The following is a 13,620-nucleotide window of genomic DNA, read 5'->3' as shown; positions in this document are numbered from 1 at the left end:
TCAATGTGTAGAATTATTATGTCCACAGTGTATTTTACATTAATTTGCTGAAGGGGGTCAAATGTCTCTGAGCTCATATTAAATCTGCATTTAACATCATGTGACATCACAGACAGTTTAGAAGCCACTCAGCACCCAGTATGCAACTTCCATAAGTGTGATGTGGAAAAAATCCAGTCACTAACCCGACCCACCAGACAGTTTGTTACAGAGAACCATGTGAGAAGGAAAAGCACTTTCAAAAACATACGTGGAGCTGATCGGATGAACCATTCTTGCCGAAGTGAGTCAGGAGACGAGCGACAACACCTTTACCTTTACCTTTAAATGCCTTCAGTGTCGCTCGCCTCTTAACCTCTTAATACTTTTGATTTAAATCGAGAAGTATCTGATCAACGAATATGCAAACAACGTGATGATACCAAGCAGCCGCTCAAGGCTCTCAGCTCTGACACTGGGCTTTAGATGCATCATAACATCAAAGAGGCAGAGATTGATAAATTACCTGTACTTAAAAATCACACGCAGCATCCTTGGTGCCTCAATAATGCAGATACTCATATTTCATTTATGACCTCCTGTCCAGGGGGCAAAGCGAGATTAGGAAACAAGACCGAGCAGCTAGTTGGAGCTCTTGGTGCAGAGAAGCTGTTCCCTTGTCACAGCTCATGTCCTCATTAGACTGGCGGGGGTCTCATTACTGCTGTGAACTTCATAGCCAACTGTCCATGACAGTGTATCTTCTGAAGCTCACATGCCCTCACAGAGACACTCGGCAAACACAAAGGGCAGCGTAGCTGAGCCACCGACGGGCACAGCTCGCATTGGTGCTGACGTTTTCGGGAACTTGTGTAATTTTGATTGGAGAGAGCGTTGTTTACAACAAGCACTGGGAGGAGGGGGAAGTCACCCTCAATCCGTCAGCGCCAATCAGCAATTCAGCCATCTTAATGTCCTCCTCAAAGAGAGAGGACCATCTCTTGTTCCGTTACCTTGTTTTATACTTGTTGTTAGTGAGAGAAAGACCGGGAAAAGGTCTGTTCCAATAGCTATATAAGCATTCATGTCACTATTAAAGGGATTTCAGATTCAACAAGAAAGCGACCCTCACATTACTTTACCTACCTGGAGGAGGAAGTATTCATATACTTGACTTTAAGTAAAACAAGCAATACCACACTGTGAAAACTATGAAGAAAACTGCTGAATACATTCATGTATAAGTAGCGTTTGACTTTTGTAGATGGAGGCGTAGACAATTTAGTAACACTTTATCTATATATCCCATAACTATATCCCATACCAATTTCAGGAGAAATAGAAAAACAACATTAGCTGGTTCCAATGACCTGCTGTCGAAGTCTCATACTCACTTATCACAGTTTTGGTTGTCCCTTCATGGAAATGAATCTGCCCAACATAACTTAATAAACACAAATTACTGATGCTTTATCTATAATTTGCAGTAGAGACACAGACATTTCCACGAAGGTCCTAATGTATTATCAGAGAAGATAACAGGACATGTAAAAGAAAGTGTTAACTTAAACTACTTTGTCAATAAAAACATATTCTCATATATTTTTTATGAAAAAGTCATGGTACACAAACAGCTGTCAAATAAATCAAGAGGTAAAAGTATGAATTGGCATGAAAAGGAAACACAACAGTAAAGTGCAAGTGTCAAATGTTGTCAGTTCCATTCCAAGTCATGTCACAGGTGACTGAGCTCTCATGACGAGAGAGAGAGAGAGGAGAGAGAGAGAGAGAGAGAGACTGTGGAGACTTGGATCATGTTGCAGGGCCATTACAAGGCTGCTTTCCGGATTATAGACGTAGAGAGTGGGAAATAAAACAACTATTTTCTTCTCAAGCAACCTCCCAATCCCCAAGGCCTCATTCGCGTATTTGGGAATATTACTCCCAATACACTCGTTTTGTGTATAAAACAAGGTTGGATTGATGCTGGGGCCACTCATAAATGATTTAACTCCTGCACAGTGCTGTTTTCACAAGGCAGTGGGAACATGGCCATCCAGAGGAGATGAACTGTGAAAACACTCAAACGCTATGCAGCAGAAATTCGAAGTTGAAGCCCAGAAAGATGCGTTTCAACCTCTGAATCCTGTCGTTGCTTCAAATCAAGAATAAAGGCACATTTATACCCTTTGATTGCAGTTGCTCTCCCTCCCTCCATCCCTGCACTGGGCTGTTGCCATAGCGACGGGTGGCCAGGTCTCAGATGGTGAATGGGTTAATGAGGAGGCAGGGCATTTGCAGCCCCCCAGATGGTAGTGTAGGCCTCCCTTCACCGCAGGCCTCCAAGGACCTCCTCTCAAAGAGAAAGTTTAGTATTCAGTCCCTCGCCGTCGAACCAGGAGGTGCATTTATGACCCTGGGGGGGGGGGAGACAAAGCTGGAGCCACCTCTTCAACTCTGTTCGGCTCAGAAAGGCTTACCCTGGATCATTTTCTCAAGCCTTGATGATCCGATTACAAATGAATGCATCCGATGGTCTTCCTATATTAACTGTATAATAGTGTATATATGTTACAGTATACATGCATCTTGCCTTGTTTTTACAGAGCCGAAGAACTGTGACAGCAGCACCCCATGAGTGCAATCAACAGGACTCGTGTTTATTGTTCCACAGCTTACAGCACAATTAATATTTCAGATGTGTAACAAACAGTATAAATACAATATGTGTAAGTGAAGAAAAATAGCAGCTAAAAGACAATAAAGTGATGACTGTGCTCGAGTAGTATTAAACATGAACAGGATTATTAAGACAAAATATATGCGACACAATCTAGTTTAGTGCACTCATTACAGCTTTTGATGTGAAGCATGGAGTGAAATATTCTGAATTCTTATTTTCTGTCAAGTACCATAATATCTCTTGCTTCTCTGAACGTTCAACACCGATAAGTTTACCTTTTAAAATATGTAGAAATGTGTATTCTTTAATGCGAAATATTCATGAAATATTTATATTTATCTCTATATTTATATATATATATATATATATATAGAAATATATATAGATATATACATATGACATTCCAGTATGCAATTACTTTATCATTTAAATATCTTCCATATATGCTATGGGGACATACAATATAAATATAAATAATCTGTATTCCATTCTTTGTTTAATATGTTTCATTACAGCTAATATGTGAATGGTGCAACAGCGCCCCCCAGTGGCAGTTGAACTTGTAATGGTCGGCCAAATTGGTTTGCTGAAAGATAGCTTCTCTTTTCTAATTCAGTGACTTTGGTTGAGGGTGCCGCTGCACCTTTAGGTGTTAAAGACAAGGTAGGTGAAGGTCTCCTGCTTGGGTTTGGTGCTGAAGTTGTAGTGTCCAATGCGGTTCCTGTGGAAGTAGAAAATGCAGACGAAACCGATGATGACGAAGAGCGACAGGCCGATTCCGAGACAGGAGAGGCCGACTATATAGAGAGTGCTAAATTCATCCTCCAAGGAATCTGCAAGAATATGTTTCGCAGAATTAGTAATCAGTAAACGTACAGTCAAGGGTGGGTAGCCCACCTAATCAACAAAACAAAAGAAAGAGATTATTTTAAATACTATGACTGATGAATACTGGTTCTTGTACCCAACTCCTGCCTTCAGCACACTTTCAAAAAGATGAAATGTTCAAATCAATTCATGAGTTCAAATTAAGATACTTTATCAACTTCAGGGCTTTTGAAATGTGCGTTTTCCAGCACGGCCACTTGAACAGGCCTCTCCACCACACCGATGACATAATACGACAGATAGGCCCATTCCAGTTTCAAAATGAAGAGACACTCAAGTTTATAATGGATACTGCAGATCGTGATAGCTGCTCTGCTTGGGAAACGGGTCAGTGAAGTGGTTACTTCAGCTGCAGTTTAACACCATGTTTTGTGTCCCATTCAAAAACACTTTAAAAACCCAAAGAGATTGTTCTGTAAAAAACAACTCACAGTCATATAACTTCAGCAGAGCCCCGGAAGAACCGACAGCTGATCCAATGTTTTTTGAAGAGCGAGCCGTTCTTTGCAGACAGTCCTGTAAGAAAGCACGATGAAAGAAGAAAGGAGAACATTGTTCAACATTATGAAAATGCTTCTGTCAGATGCTTCCGTCATTAGTTATTTAATTCAATTCAACCTTATTTTATATAGACCAATATCACAAATTACGAATTTGCCTCAGAGGGCTTTACAATCTGTACACATACGACATCCCTGTCCCAGAACCTCACATTGGATCAGCAGTTATGTGCTGAAGAAGCAGCAGGGTTGTCTGGTAATTACATTTAGTCTAACGGGTTGCACTCACAGGCACACAGCTATCGGATCCAGTCTCCTCACAGATGTAGACCAGGCAGTGCAGATAGATCACATCCAGGTTGACGATAGAGAAAATCTGCACTGACACACGAGATGTGCTGGAGTTGCCAGTCATCAACACGTTGGTGTGTATGTTCAGGGAGCAGCTGTGGAGGACAGACCGATGTCTTTTATTGAAGATGTGTGTCTGATTACAAGAAAGGACCGTCTGAAAACAATGCCCAATTATCCGTTTCAGGTTCCAATGAAAGACTTTGCTGCGATCGTAGCTAGAAATATACAAAAAGTGTATAAGGAAAATATAAATTCATGTTAATAGTTCAACATTTTGGGAGATATACTGATTTGCTTTCTTGCCATCAGTTTGATGAGAAGGTCGATGCCACTCATGTGTTAGTTGAAGGAGAAGCTACAGCCAGGAAGGTCAGCTTAGCTTCGTTACAGAATCGACTTCAGAGCACTTCTAAATCTTGCTAAGGAATATCTTGTATCTCGTTTGTTTAATCCGTACAGAAAATCTTCGTGAGAGAAGCAAAAAAAATCAATAGCTATAATTCCCTTTCATCCATTGAGATGGCAGGTGTATTCACTCGTTATTTCAGGATGAAAGGATGAGTTTCTCGTGATAACAGCGTAGCTAGACAGGCCGTTCTTTGCGTGAACATTCTGCATTTGTTGAAACAAACCTCAATATACAGGCCTAAATGTCTAAGAGTTGAGACATTCTGATGTTGCAGTAATAGTAAAATGATAAGTAATAGCTGTAAATTATGTGAGGGGAAAAAGTAAACAAATGAGTCGTCTCAAAGACTGATAGCAATAGAAATAGTGGCAGTTAGGTTGAATCTGACCTGTTCTCCAGGAAGGTGTTGCTGTCGGTGTCTTTGGGATTTTGGGTGGGGGTAGGAGTGGGAGTGGCCCAGCATTTGTTGATGACTACTTTCATCTGCTCTGAAGGGGTGTTGAGGCTGACCTCCACCACCACAGCCTCGTCAGAGGACAAGCTGTGGTTGTTGGGTAGAAGCATTGTGCCGTTTGTCAGCCGCACTGTCACCTGGAACGACCCCGAGCCGATGAAGACATCTGTGATGATGTCATACCTGGAGATGGATGAGAAAAGAAAAAAAGAGATATATAAATAGGGCCATGAATACAACACAGAACCAGCACCTCTAAAGCGCACTAAACAACATACTTTATCGTTGTTTAATCTTAGCAGAACCCCAAGTATAAAAATGTAAAGTTTTGTTTAACGGATTCAAGGATGTCACTGGTGAGATATATGCTACTTGTCAGGCTCACTAATTGCCGTTGTTCCCAGTCTTTTAAGGCCATCTAACTCTTGTTAATAAGGCAAATAAAAACTGTTTTCAGATGCTCTGAGTCTGTTTAGAAAAATGCATTAAGAATGCTAAGTAATAAAGACAGCGAGTTGGTACCCCATGGAGCCAAAGTCAGCAGAGATGAGCAGGCTCTTCTTGAAGGTACACATGATGGGAGCCTCCAGACGTATTCTGGGTACCTCCATTTCTCCACTGTCTGACTTGTACATGTCCATGATGTTGAAAAGGGTTACAGATGTCATGTAGTAGGTTTCATTCTAAAATACCAGATGAAGGAAGCAGTGTGTTAACTCATTTCAGCATAACAGACCAATTACTGGCAAACATGGTGCAACATGTAAAAGTGTAGGAGAATGCAAATGTGTCCCAAACATATCACTTTTACAAAACTCACATGCACTAGGCTGGTACCACACTCATTCCAGGCCACAGTCAGCTGGGCATGGCTGTCGTTGCCTCCATTGAAGGTACAATTCAGCAAGCCCAAATGCAGAGTTTGCTCCCTGATCTTGTTGCTCGTCAGAAAGTCCTTGGCAACTGTCACAGTGATGGCAGCAACCGTGCAATGGACTGAGATGGCCCCCATCATCGAGATATTCTTGGCAGCTCTCAGGAAAGTAGCGGTGGTCACAGGAGCTGAAATGGTGGTAGTGAGGCTGGCAACAGTGATTGTAGGGGTAGACGCTTTGGATATCATTGCAGTAGCTGTGGTTGTTACGGCAGTAGATGTTCTAGGAGTAGTAGTGGTGATCGCGGGGGAAGTACTGTCGGTTGTCGCGGCAGTAGGGGTGAATACAGAGACAGAAATGTTGCTTGTTGTGGCAATAATGTTGGTTGTGGGAGCAGTTGGGGTGAATTCAGGGGCACTATAATTGGTTGTTTGGACAAGTTCAGTTGTTGGAGTGGAAGTGCTAATTTCAGGGGCAGCAATGTTGGTTGTTGGGGCGGAAGGGCTGATTTTAGGGGCAGTATTGTTGGTCGTTGGGTCAGTATTGTTGGTTGCTGGATTAGTATTATTGGTTATTGGAGCAGTAATGTTGGTTGTTGGGTCAGTAATGTTGGTTTTTGGGTCAGTATTGTTGGTTGTTGGGTTAGTATTATTGGTTATTGGAGCAGTAATGTTGATTGTTGGGTCAGTAATGTTGGTTGTTGGGTCAGTAATGTTGGTTGTTGGGTCAGTAATGTTGGTTGTTGGGTCAGTATTGTTGGTTGTTGGGTCAGTAATGTTGGTTGATGGGTTAGTAATGTTGGTTGTTGGGGCAGTAATGTTGATTGTTGGGTCAGTAATGTTGGTTATTGAAGCAGTAATGTTGGTTGTTGGGTCAGTAATGTTGGTCGTTGTGCCAGTATTGTTGGTTGCTGGGTTAGTAATGTTGGTTGTTGGGTCAGTATTGTTGGTTGTTGAGTCAGAAATGTTGGTTGTTGGGTCAGTAATGTTGGTTGTTGGGTCAGTAATGTTGGTTGTTGGGTCAGTATTTTTGGTTCTTGGGTCAGTAATGTTGGTTGTTGGGTCAGAAATGTTGGTTGTTGGGTCAGTATTTTTGGTTGTTGGGTCAGTAATGTTGGTTGTTGGGTCAGTATTTTTGGTTGTTGGGTCAGTAATGTTAGTTCTTGGGTCAGTATTTTTGGTTGTTGGGTCAGTAATGTTGGTTGTTGGGTCAGTAATGTTAGTCGTTGGGTCAGTATTTTTGGTTGTTGGGTCAGTAATGTTGGTTCTTGGGTCAGTAATGTTGGTTGTTGGGTCAGTAATGTTGGTTGTTGGGTCAGTAATGTTGGTTGTTGGGTCAGTATTGTTGGTTGTTGGGTCAGTACTGTTAGTCGTTGGGTCAGTATTTTTGGTTGTTGGGTCAGTGGTGTTGGTTGTTGGAGCAGTGGTGGTTGTTGTTGGAGCAGTGGTGGTTGTTGTTGGAGCAGTGGTGGTTGTTGCGACTGCACAAAACAAAAGACTCTGGTTATTTTGTGCATGTAATCTGAGTAAAACAAGTCTTTCTCATGACCGCATTGTGAGACCGTACCTTGACAGGCTCGCCCAGGCCTTTCTAGGTTATTGTCAATAAATCCATCCAGGCAAACACATGTGTAGGAGGCCCAGGTGTTGTTACATGTAGCCCACTGAGAACAGTCATTTTCCCCTGAAGCACATTCATTAAAATCTGCACAGAGCAAAGATATTGGGCTCAGTAAGTCAGGTGTTATGTTGTTGTTGTTGTAGTAGTATTGTACTGAAGGTTCCTGGTTTACAGATGTAATCTACTTGATAACCAGACCAGACTAGACAAGGCATTACATTTGAGTTCGTCTGACACTTGTTGACCACAATGACATCATCAGGTTTGATATTACCAGACTTTGGGAAACTCCTATCAGAGCCACATAAAATATTATACTAACCTTGAGTAACTAATAAAAAAATATATTTTTGTGTAAAAGGACATTTGTGCTGAAGAATACTTATTATTAGTATACTTACTTGGTTTCATAAAACATTGTTCCAAAGGAGAATATGAAGGGACTTACCATTCGTTCTTGTCTTGTTTTTATCCACCGTGTATTTGGTGCTGTTCATCAGGGAATGCAGCAGAGCTGTGGACACATCATCGATGTCTTGGCTTTGACTGGGGGCGAAGACGATGGTGAAGTTGACCACCACGCTCCCCGGGGAAAAGCTTCTGATGTCGATTCTCACCCGGCCGGAATCCACCATGGCCTTCATCTCTGGAGACAGACTCTGGTAGATCTGTTGGCGACATAGGCAACAGCGCAGAATAATGATAGGTGGATGAATCAAATATAAAGAAAAATTACATTAAGCCACTATACAATCAGTCGGTGAAAGGACAGTCCTACCTCCTCCATGATGCTTTCAGTGAGGTTTTCGTAGGCCTGGCTGCTGGTGTTGTGCAGATCAGCAGTGAACCAAATGTTGGTGAGTAGCGCTGTGGCGTCGAGAGTCTGAGCATCTACAAGGGACAAATGTACTTGGTAAGCACATTAACCACAATTAAATGTCAGCTCTCCTAACAGCATTGGGCCCAATGATTAACAATGTCTTCTCCTATCTTCATCACACATTAGTCATCAAGGGCAATGTTATCGCTTTGCTTACTGTATTAGCCTGGGACAATAATCAGTGGTTGCATCTAAGCTGCGAGGACTTACCGGTCTTGATCGATACACCAAAGGGGACTCCTTGGCTTGTGCAGGAACACGGCGTGACGCTAATGTTGTAGAGCACCCCTGGCTGCAGGTCCTTCACCTCCACCCAGGTCTGGTTGGTCATCCAAGACTGTACGACCTCTGACCTTCTCCTCAAAACAACCTGGTATGTCTGGACCGTCTGACATCGGCTCGACCAGTAGACACTGAAGGAGGTTCCAGTAACGTTAGCCGACCACGCGTTGGTGATGTTGGGAGGTGCTGGGAGGCGGTGAAAAAGGGGTACATATTAACTTTGTTTATTCGCAAGCAAATATTCTCCAAAAAGTCAAACGAGTCCTCTACATTTTTTTACATCAGCAAGAGAAGGAATTGGATCAAGAGATGTGAAGCAATGATATACACCTTATTTATCTAAATTTCTAGAGACCAGATGTAATATTTGCCCTCAAAAAGCAACACAACAGACGTTTAGCCTCAAGAAAATAATATAACTGTTTCTTACAACATGATGTTGTCTGCAGAGGTGGTTCTCCGGTAGAGTTGATGCTCAGAGGGTCAGTGTTTGTGGGGGTAAGGGAGGAAAGCGGGAGCTCTGTGGTGGGCGTCGCCCCAACGTCAGCTGGGAGGAAAAAGTTGTTGGTGTTGAAATCAAAGCTTCTGATGCAAAATATGAAAGTGTGAGGAATGTTGATGAGAAACTCAACACAGTGTTCATGGCTAACATTACAGTGCTGTAAAAGGAGAGAAGTGGTACCATTTCTCTAAATACCACATAAGAATGTATTTATTTAGTCGCCCATTGGTTTGTGGACTACGGTTTTGGAGCCTCGAATTCGGCATTTTGGCGACACCAGATGGTGAGGTTGAACGGACATTTTTAGGCGACCAAAAATGCCTCCAATTTATTTTCATGAAGTAAAAACATACTGTGGAAGAGTAAAAGCTACAAGACGTGAACAAAATAGCGACCTGTCACCTTGTAGCCCCACACTAAAGCATACTCTGTATGGTCTGTTTGACTCTAAATGGACCATCATTTACTAAATGAACATCATGCTGTATTGAAAAATACTTAAAACTAGAGATTGAGACCATAAACTCATGTTCACAATGTTTACTGAGGAAACAAATCAAAAGAGAAGTCATTAGACTTATTTTTGCAACCAGATGAGTCGCCCCCTGCTGGACATTAGAGATAATGCAGGTTTAAGTCACTCCTGCTTTGGCTTCAATTTTCGGACCCTGCAAAGAACCCAGCCTCCTGGTAAGATTTGTGGTGTTGACAAAATGTCGTCACATTAAATCTGACCTCAACTTCCTGGTTCGAACAGTGTTGAGAAACTACTTTGACACATGTTGAGGCCTGCACTTCATCTAACGCTCAACTCTTAGCGAGATGGTGAGAATCTGAGGGCATTTCCCTATGATGTCACCCTGAAATGAACATGAAGCGGAAACCCACATAAACGTAAGTAGAAACAAAGAAGCGTGTGTCATTTCAGCTCACTCTTTCCTTCTCTATCTTAAAAGAAACACAATAATAATGTATCATACATCTCTACTTAAATTTTATAAGATGTGTTTCTGCTCTAGAGGGGGTATCAAAGCAATTGTAGATTTATGATAAGAGGTGAGGTTTGCTTAGTTAAAAGAACACGGAAGTAAATGTCTAACCTGTGCAATGGGCTCCAGGGTTCCTGGGGTCAACGTCAATAAATCCCTGTTGGCATGCACAACGGTAGGAGCCCACTGTGTTGCTACAGTCTGCATGAAGGGAGCACTGACGGAGAGCAGACTGAGCACACTCATCTACATCTGCAACAAGAAATAAAGACAGCAGGTTACGAGGACATGTTTATGCTGTTGAATCACAAGATGAAATGTGAAATACAAGTTGGACTTGATTCCCTTGTCTTCTTGTACTTTTTATTTATAGGCTAAGTAATTCAGAGGTGCCTTTGAAATAATAAAAGTAAATTTTCACGTTGGCATGAAGTGATTAATTAAATGTGTGTTTACAGTGTGGAGAAGGAAATTAACTTAAAGAAACATTTGGAAGGCGACTTAGTGTGTGTTTGATTGTATGTTACTGTGTCTTGTGCAAATGTGAAACTATGACTGATTCATGATTAATGTGTGTGTGTGTGTGTGTGTGTGTGTGTGTGTGTGTGTGTGTGTGTGTGTGTGTGTGTGTGTGTGTGTGTGTGTGTGTGTGTGTGTGTGTGTGTGTGTGTGTGTGTGAGTGAGTGAGTGTGTGTGTCTGCGCTCGCTCTGGTGTTATTTTCTGCTATAGCAGGAAACATCCCACAGATGACTGTCACTCAAACAGAAGTGGTGGGAGAAGGAAACTGTGGTGCGACTGAGTCATTCTTTCCTGAACACTGTGTTCTCTGCAACATGAATCATTTTCAAAACTGTACAAGAATGTCGTTTCTCTGAAGAAAGAAAAGAAAGAGAAAACAAAGAGAAGCCCAGAGCATCTTCAGGGAGATGGGACTGCTCACCTTCCACGCTTACAGATGTCACCTCCTGTATGCGATTGAGGAGATGGTGCAGCTTTGATGTGACATTGTGCAGCGAAAGAGCAAAGTTACAGCTAATCAGCAGCGAGGTGGCGCTTCTGTAGGGATGCACAGGCTGTGAGCTGAGGTAATAAACCGAAACATCAGACTGCAGAGCTCCAGTCACCTAGAGACACACACGCACACAACAATCTGTTTGAGTTTTTTTTATTTTTTAAAGTGGATGTCTTTGTATATGATATGTTCTATGGTTTCATAAACAGAGAGCACATATAAGCAGCAGAGGTATAATAGCTGTAGTAGAAGCCGTATTATATGAGCAGTTGTATTACCATTGCTTGGAGCAACCGCGTGTGGTTCAGAAGTCCTCTTTCGCTGGACATCAGTTGCAGGTAATCTGTCTTCACTGTCACTGTTGCGTTAAATTGGTTTCCACCAGTCTCAGAATAATTTGCGAAGCCTAACAAATTAAGTTAAAAGCATTAGTAAACCCACGATGTATTTTAACACGTTACATCGAGGATGCATGTATAGGGGGCGTGTGAAAATGATTGGGATGGGGACTTTTCTTTTTAGAAAGCAAGGCGTTCCTCAGCTTTGTTAAACGAATCCAATGGACCCTCCCCTTCACTTGGAACGACTAAACAAATCAATCTCACATTTAATACATAGTCATTTAAAATGAGTAATTTCAGACATCCCTCTTTTCGGCAAAGAGAAAATACTGAAACTAAAACGTTTTTGCCCGCTATATTAGGCTAGTTATTTTTGTTAAGTCTCTGAATACAGAAACGTTTGGATTTATTTGCCTTGGTATTGAAGATAAAAGCAACAGTTTCTAAACCACAGACCTTCTTCACCATCTCCATCTCCATCACCTCTGTCTGAAACTATCTGCAGGGCAATGACTTTTTCAAGGTTTGGTAAAATGATCCGTCAATAGAGCACAATTCAAAGCACACTTGCTTACTTTTGAGAACAACTTATTAAAATCAATTTTTTTAAAGCAATAAGCTCAACTAACTTGTAGGATCAGTGCAGAGAAAGCGGCAGCATTTTTGCCAGCCTGGGCAGTCCATGTCCCACTCGCAGTCCTTAGATCTGGGACACAGTCCATCTGCAGTTGGACAGGATCCTGGCTTGGCAGTGAGCTCATCACTCCTGTTTACAGCTTCATTCAGAAGGAAATAACACATTACAGGCCATATATTAGCAGCAAGATTTTTTTTCTGCGCTCCCATCTGGTGTCTTGCACACAGCGCCACACTCTGAAAGGTCACGCCAATCACTTGTCTGCCTCCGGCACTCCACACTTTGCAATACCATCACATTTTCATCAACAATTGCACAAAGACGCGGAGCAATCTGTGCTCTACTTTGATGGGTGTATGTGATGTGATGTGCACTCACGCCGGGCGCAGTAACGGCCGACTTGTTCATAGCCACTGCAGCATCCGATCACCTGCTCCATCACTGTCTTCCGCTCGGTCTGATGGGTCACCCTGTAAAGTGTGACCGTACATGTCTTCCAGTGGAGCCAGCCACCGCAAGGCTTCGTCGTGGTGTAGGGGACCGTGTGCATCACCAGGAAACTCACATTCCTTGTCACATTGTGAACACATAGATGGTAGCCAGACACAGACAGGCTATTCCCTAGAACACAATATATCTTGTCAATCCAACTGTTGGTTTCCATGGTAGCCTAATGACATTTTGAGTTTGTCTTCTACGATGCAGCTTGATTTGGACTTAGTCTATGATTTAAAATAACAAAGCAAATGAAAGCAGGCAAAGCATCCACGCAACTAATCCGTACATATTGAGTTTCATGATAATTGTATGTGGAGGCCTACCTTCGTTCACAATGTTTTGTCCCCGACAGAGAGCCAGCAGGGCCGTCGCCATCCAGGCGGAGAGCATCCAACTCATTTTCCACAGATCAAAATCCCAACCATGCATCTAACGACCACATTGTGCGTGCATGCTCCTCTTTGAGATGATGCTAACTCACTGTTCAGGGCGTACTCAAAGACTAAATCCTCTGTGGCTGTCTTTCTCCTCCCTCCCCCCCACCACCACCATCAGTCCCTGATGGAACACAACATCACTACTGCCAGCAGGTAGGTATCACATTTATGAAAACATTTGAAGTCACATCTGTCAGTGTGATAAAATGATATTAGTTTTTGCAAGAATATTCAAATATTCAGACAATTTGTTACCGTGCATTGTCGTGCCGTATGGCA

General features: G+C 42.3%; 1 protein-coding gene across 1 annotated transcript; it reads right to left on the bottom strand.

Annotated features, from left to right (window-relative positions):
- Nucleotides 1-3,102: 3,102 nt before the first annotated feature.
- On the bottom strand, nucleotides 3,103-13,399 carry umodl1 (uromodulin-like 1). Its single transcript, XM_056409341.1, has 17 exons — nucleotides 13,228-13,399; nucleotides 12,785-13,027; nucleotides 12,399-12,545; nucleotides 11,707-11,834; nucleotides 11,357-11,540; nucleotides 10,527-10,667; nucleotides 9,355-9,471; nucleotides 8,853-9,110; nucleotides 8,541-8,653; nucleotides 8,211-8,430; nucleotides 7,709-7,846; nucleotides 6,088-7,622; nucleotides 5,790-5,950; nucleotides 5,202-5,450; nucleotides 4,340-4,496; nucleotides 3,982-4,066; nucleotides 3,103-3,495 (listed from the first exon to the last, which is right to left on the bottom strand). Exons 1-17 carry the CDS (start codon nucleotides 13,301-13,303, stop codon nucleotides 3,308-3,310), a joined length of 4,140 nt encoding a protein of 1,379 aa, XP_056265316.1. The 5' UTR covers nucleotides 13,304-13,399; the 3' UTR covers nucleotides 3,103-3,307.
- Between the last annotated feature and the right edge of the window lie 221 nt (nucleotides 13,400-13,620).

This window comes from Pseudoliparis swirei, chromosome 3 (assembly GCF_029220125.1).
Source record: "Pseudoliparis swirei isolate HS2019 ecotype Mariana Trench chromosome 3, NWPU_hadal_v1, whole genome shotgun sequence".
NCBI lineage: Eukaryota > Metazoa > Chordata > Actinopteri > Perciformes > Liparidae > Pseudoliparis > Pseudoliparis swirei.
Note: the sequence above shows the minus strand (reverse complement) of the source record. Positions and strands in the feature narration are given on the sequence as shown.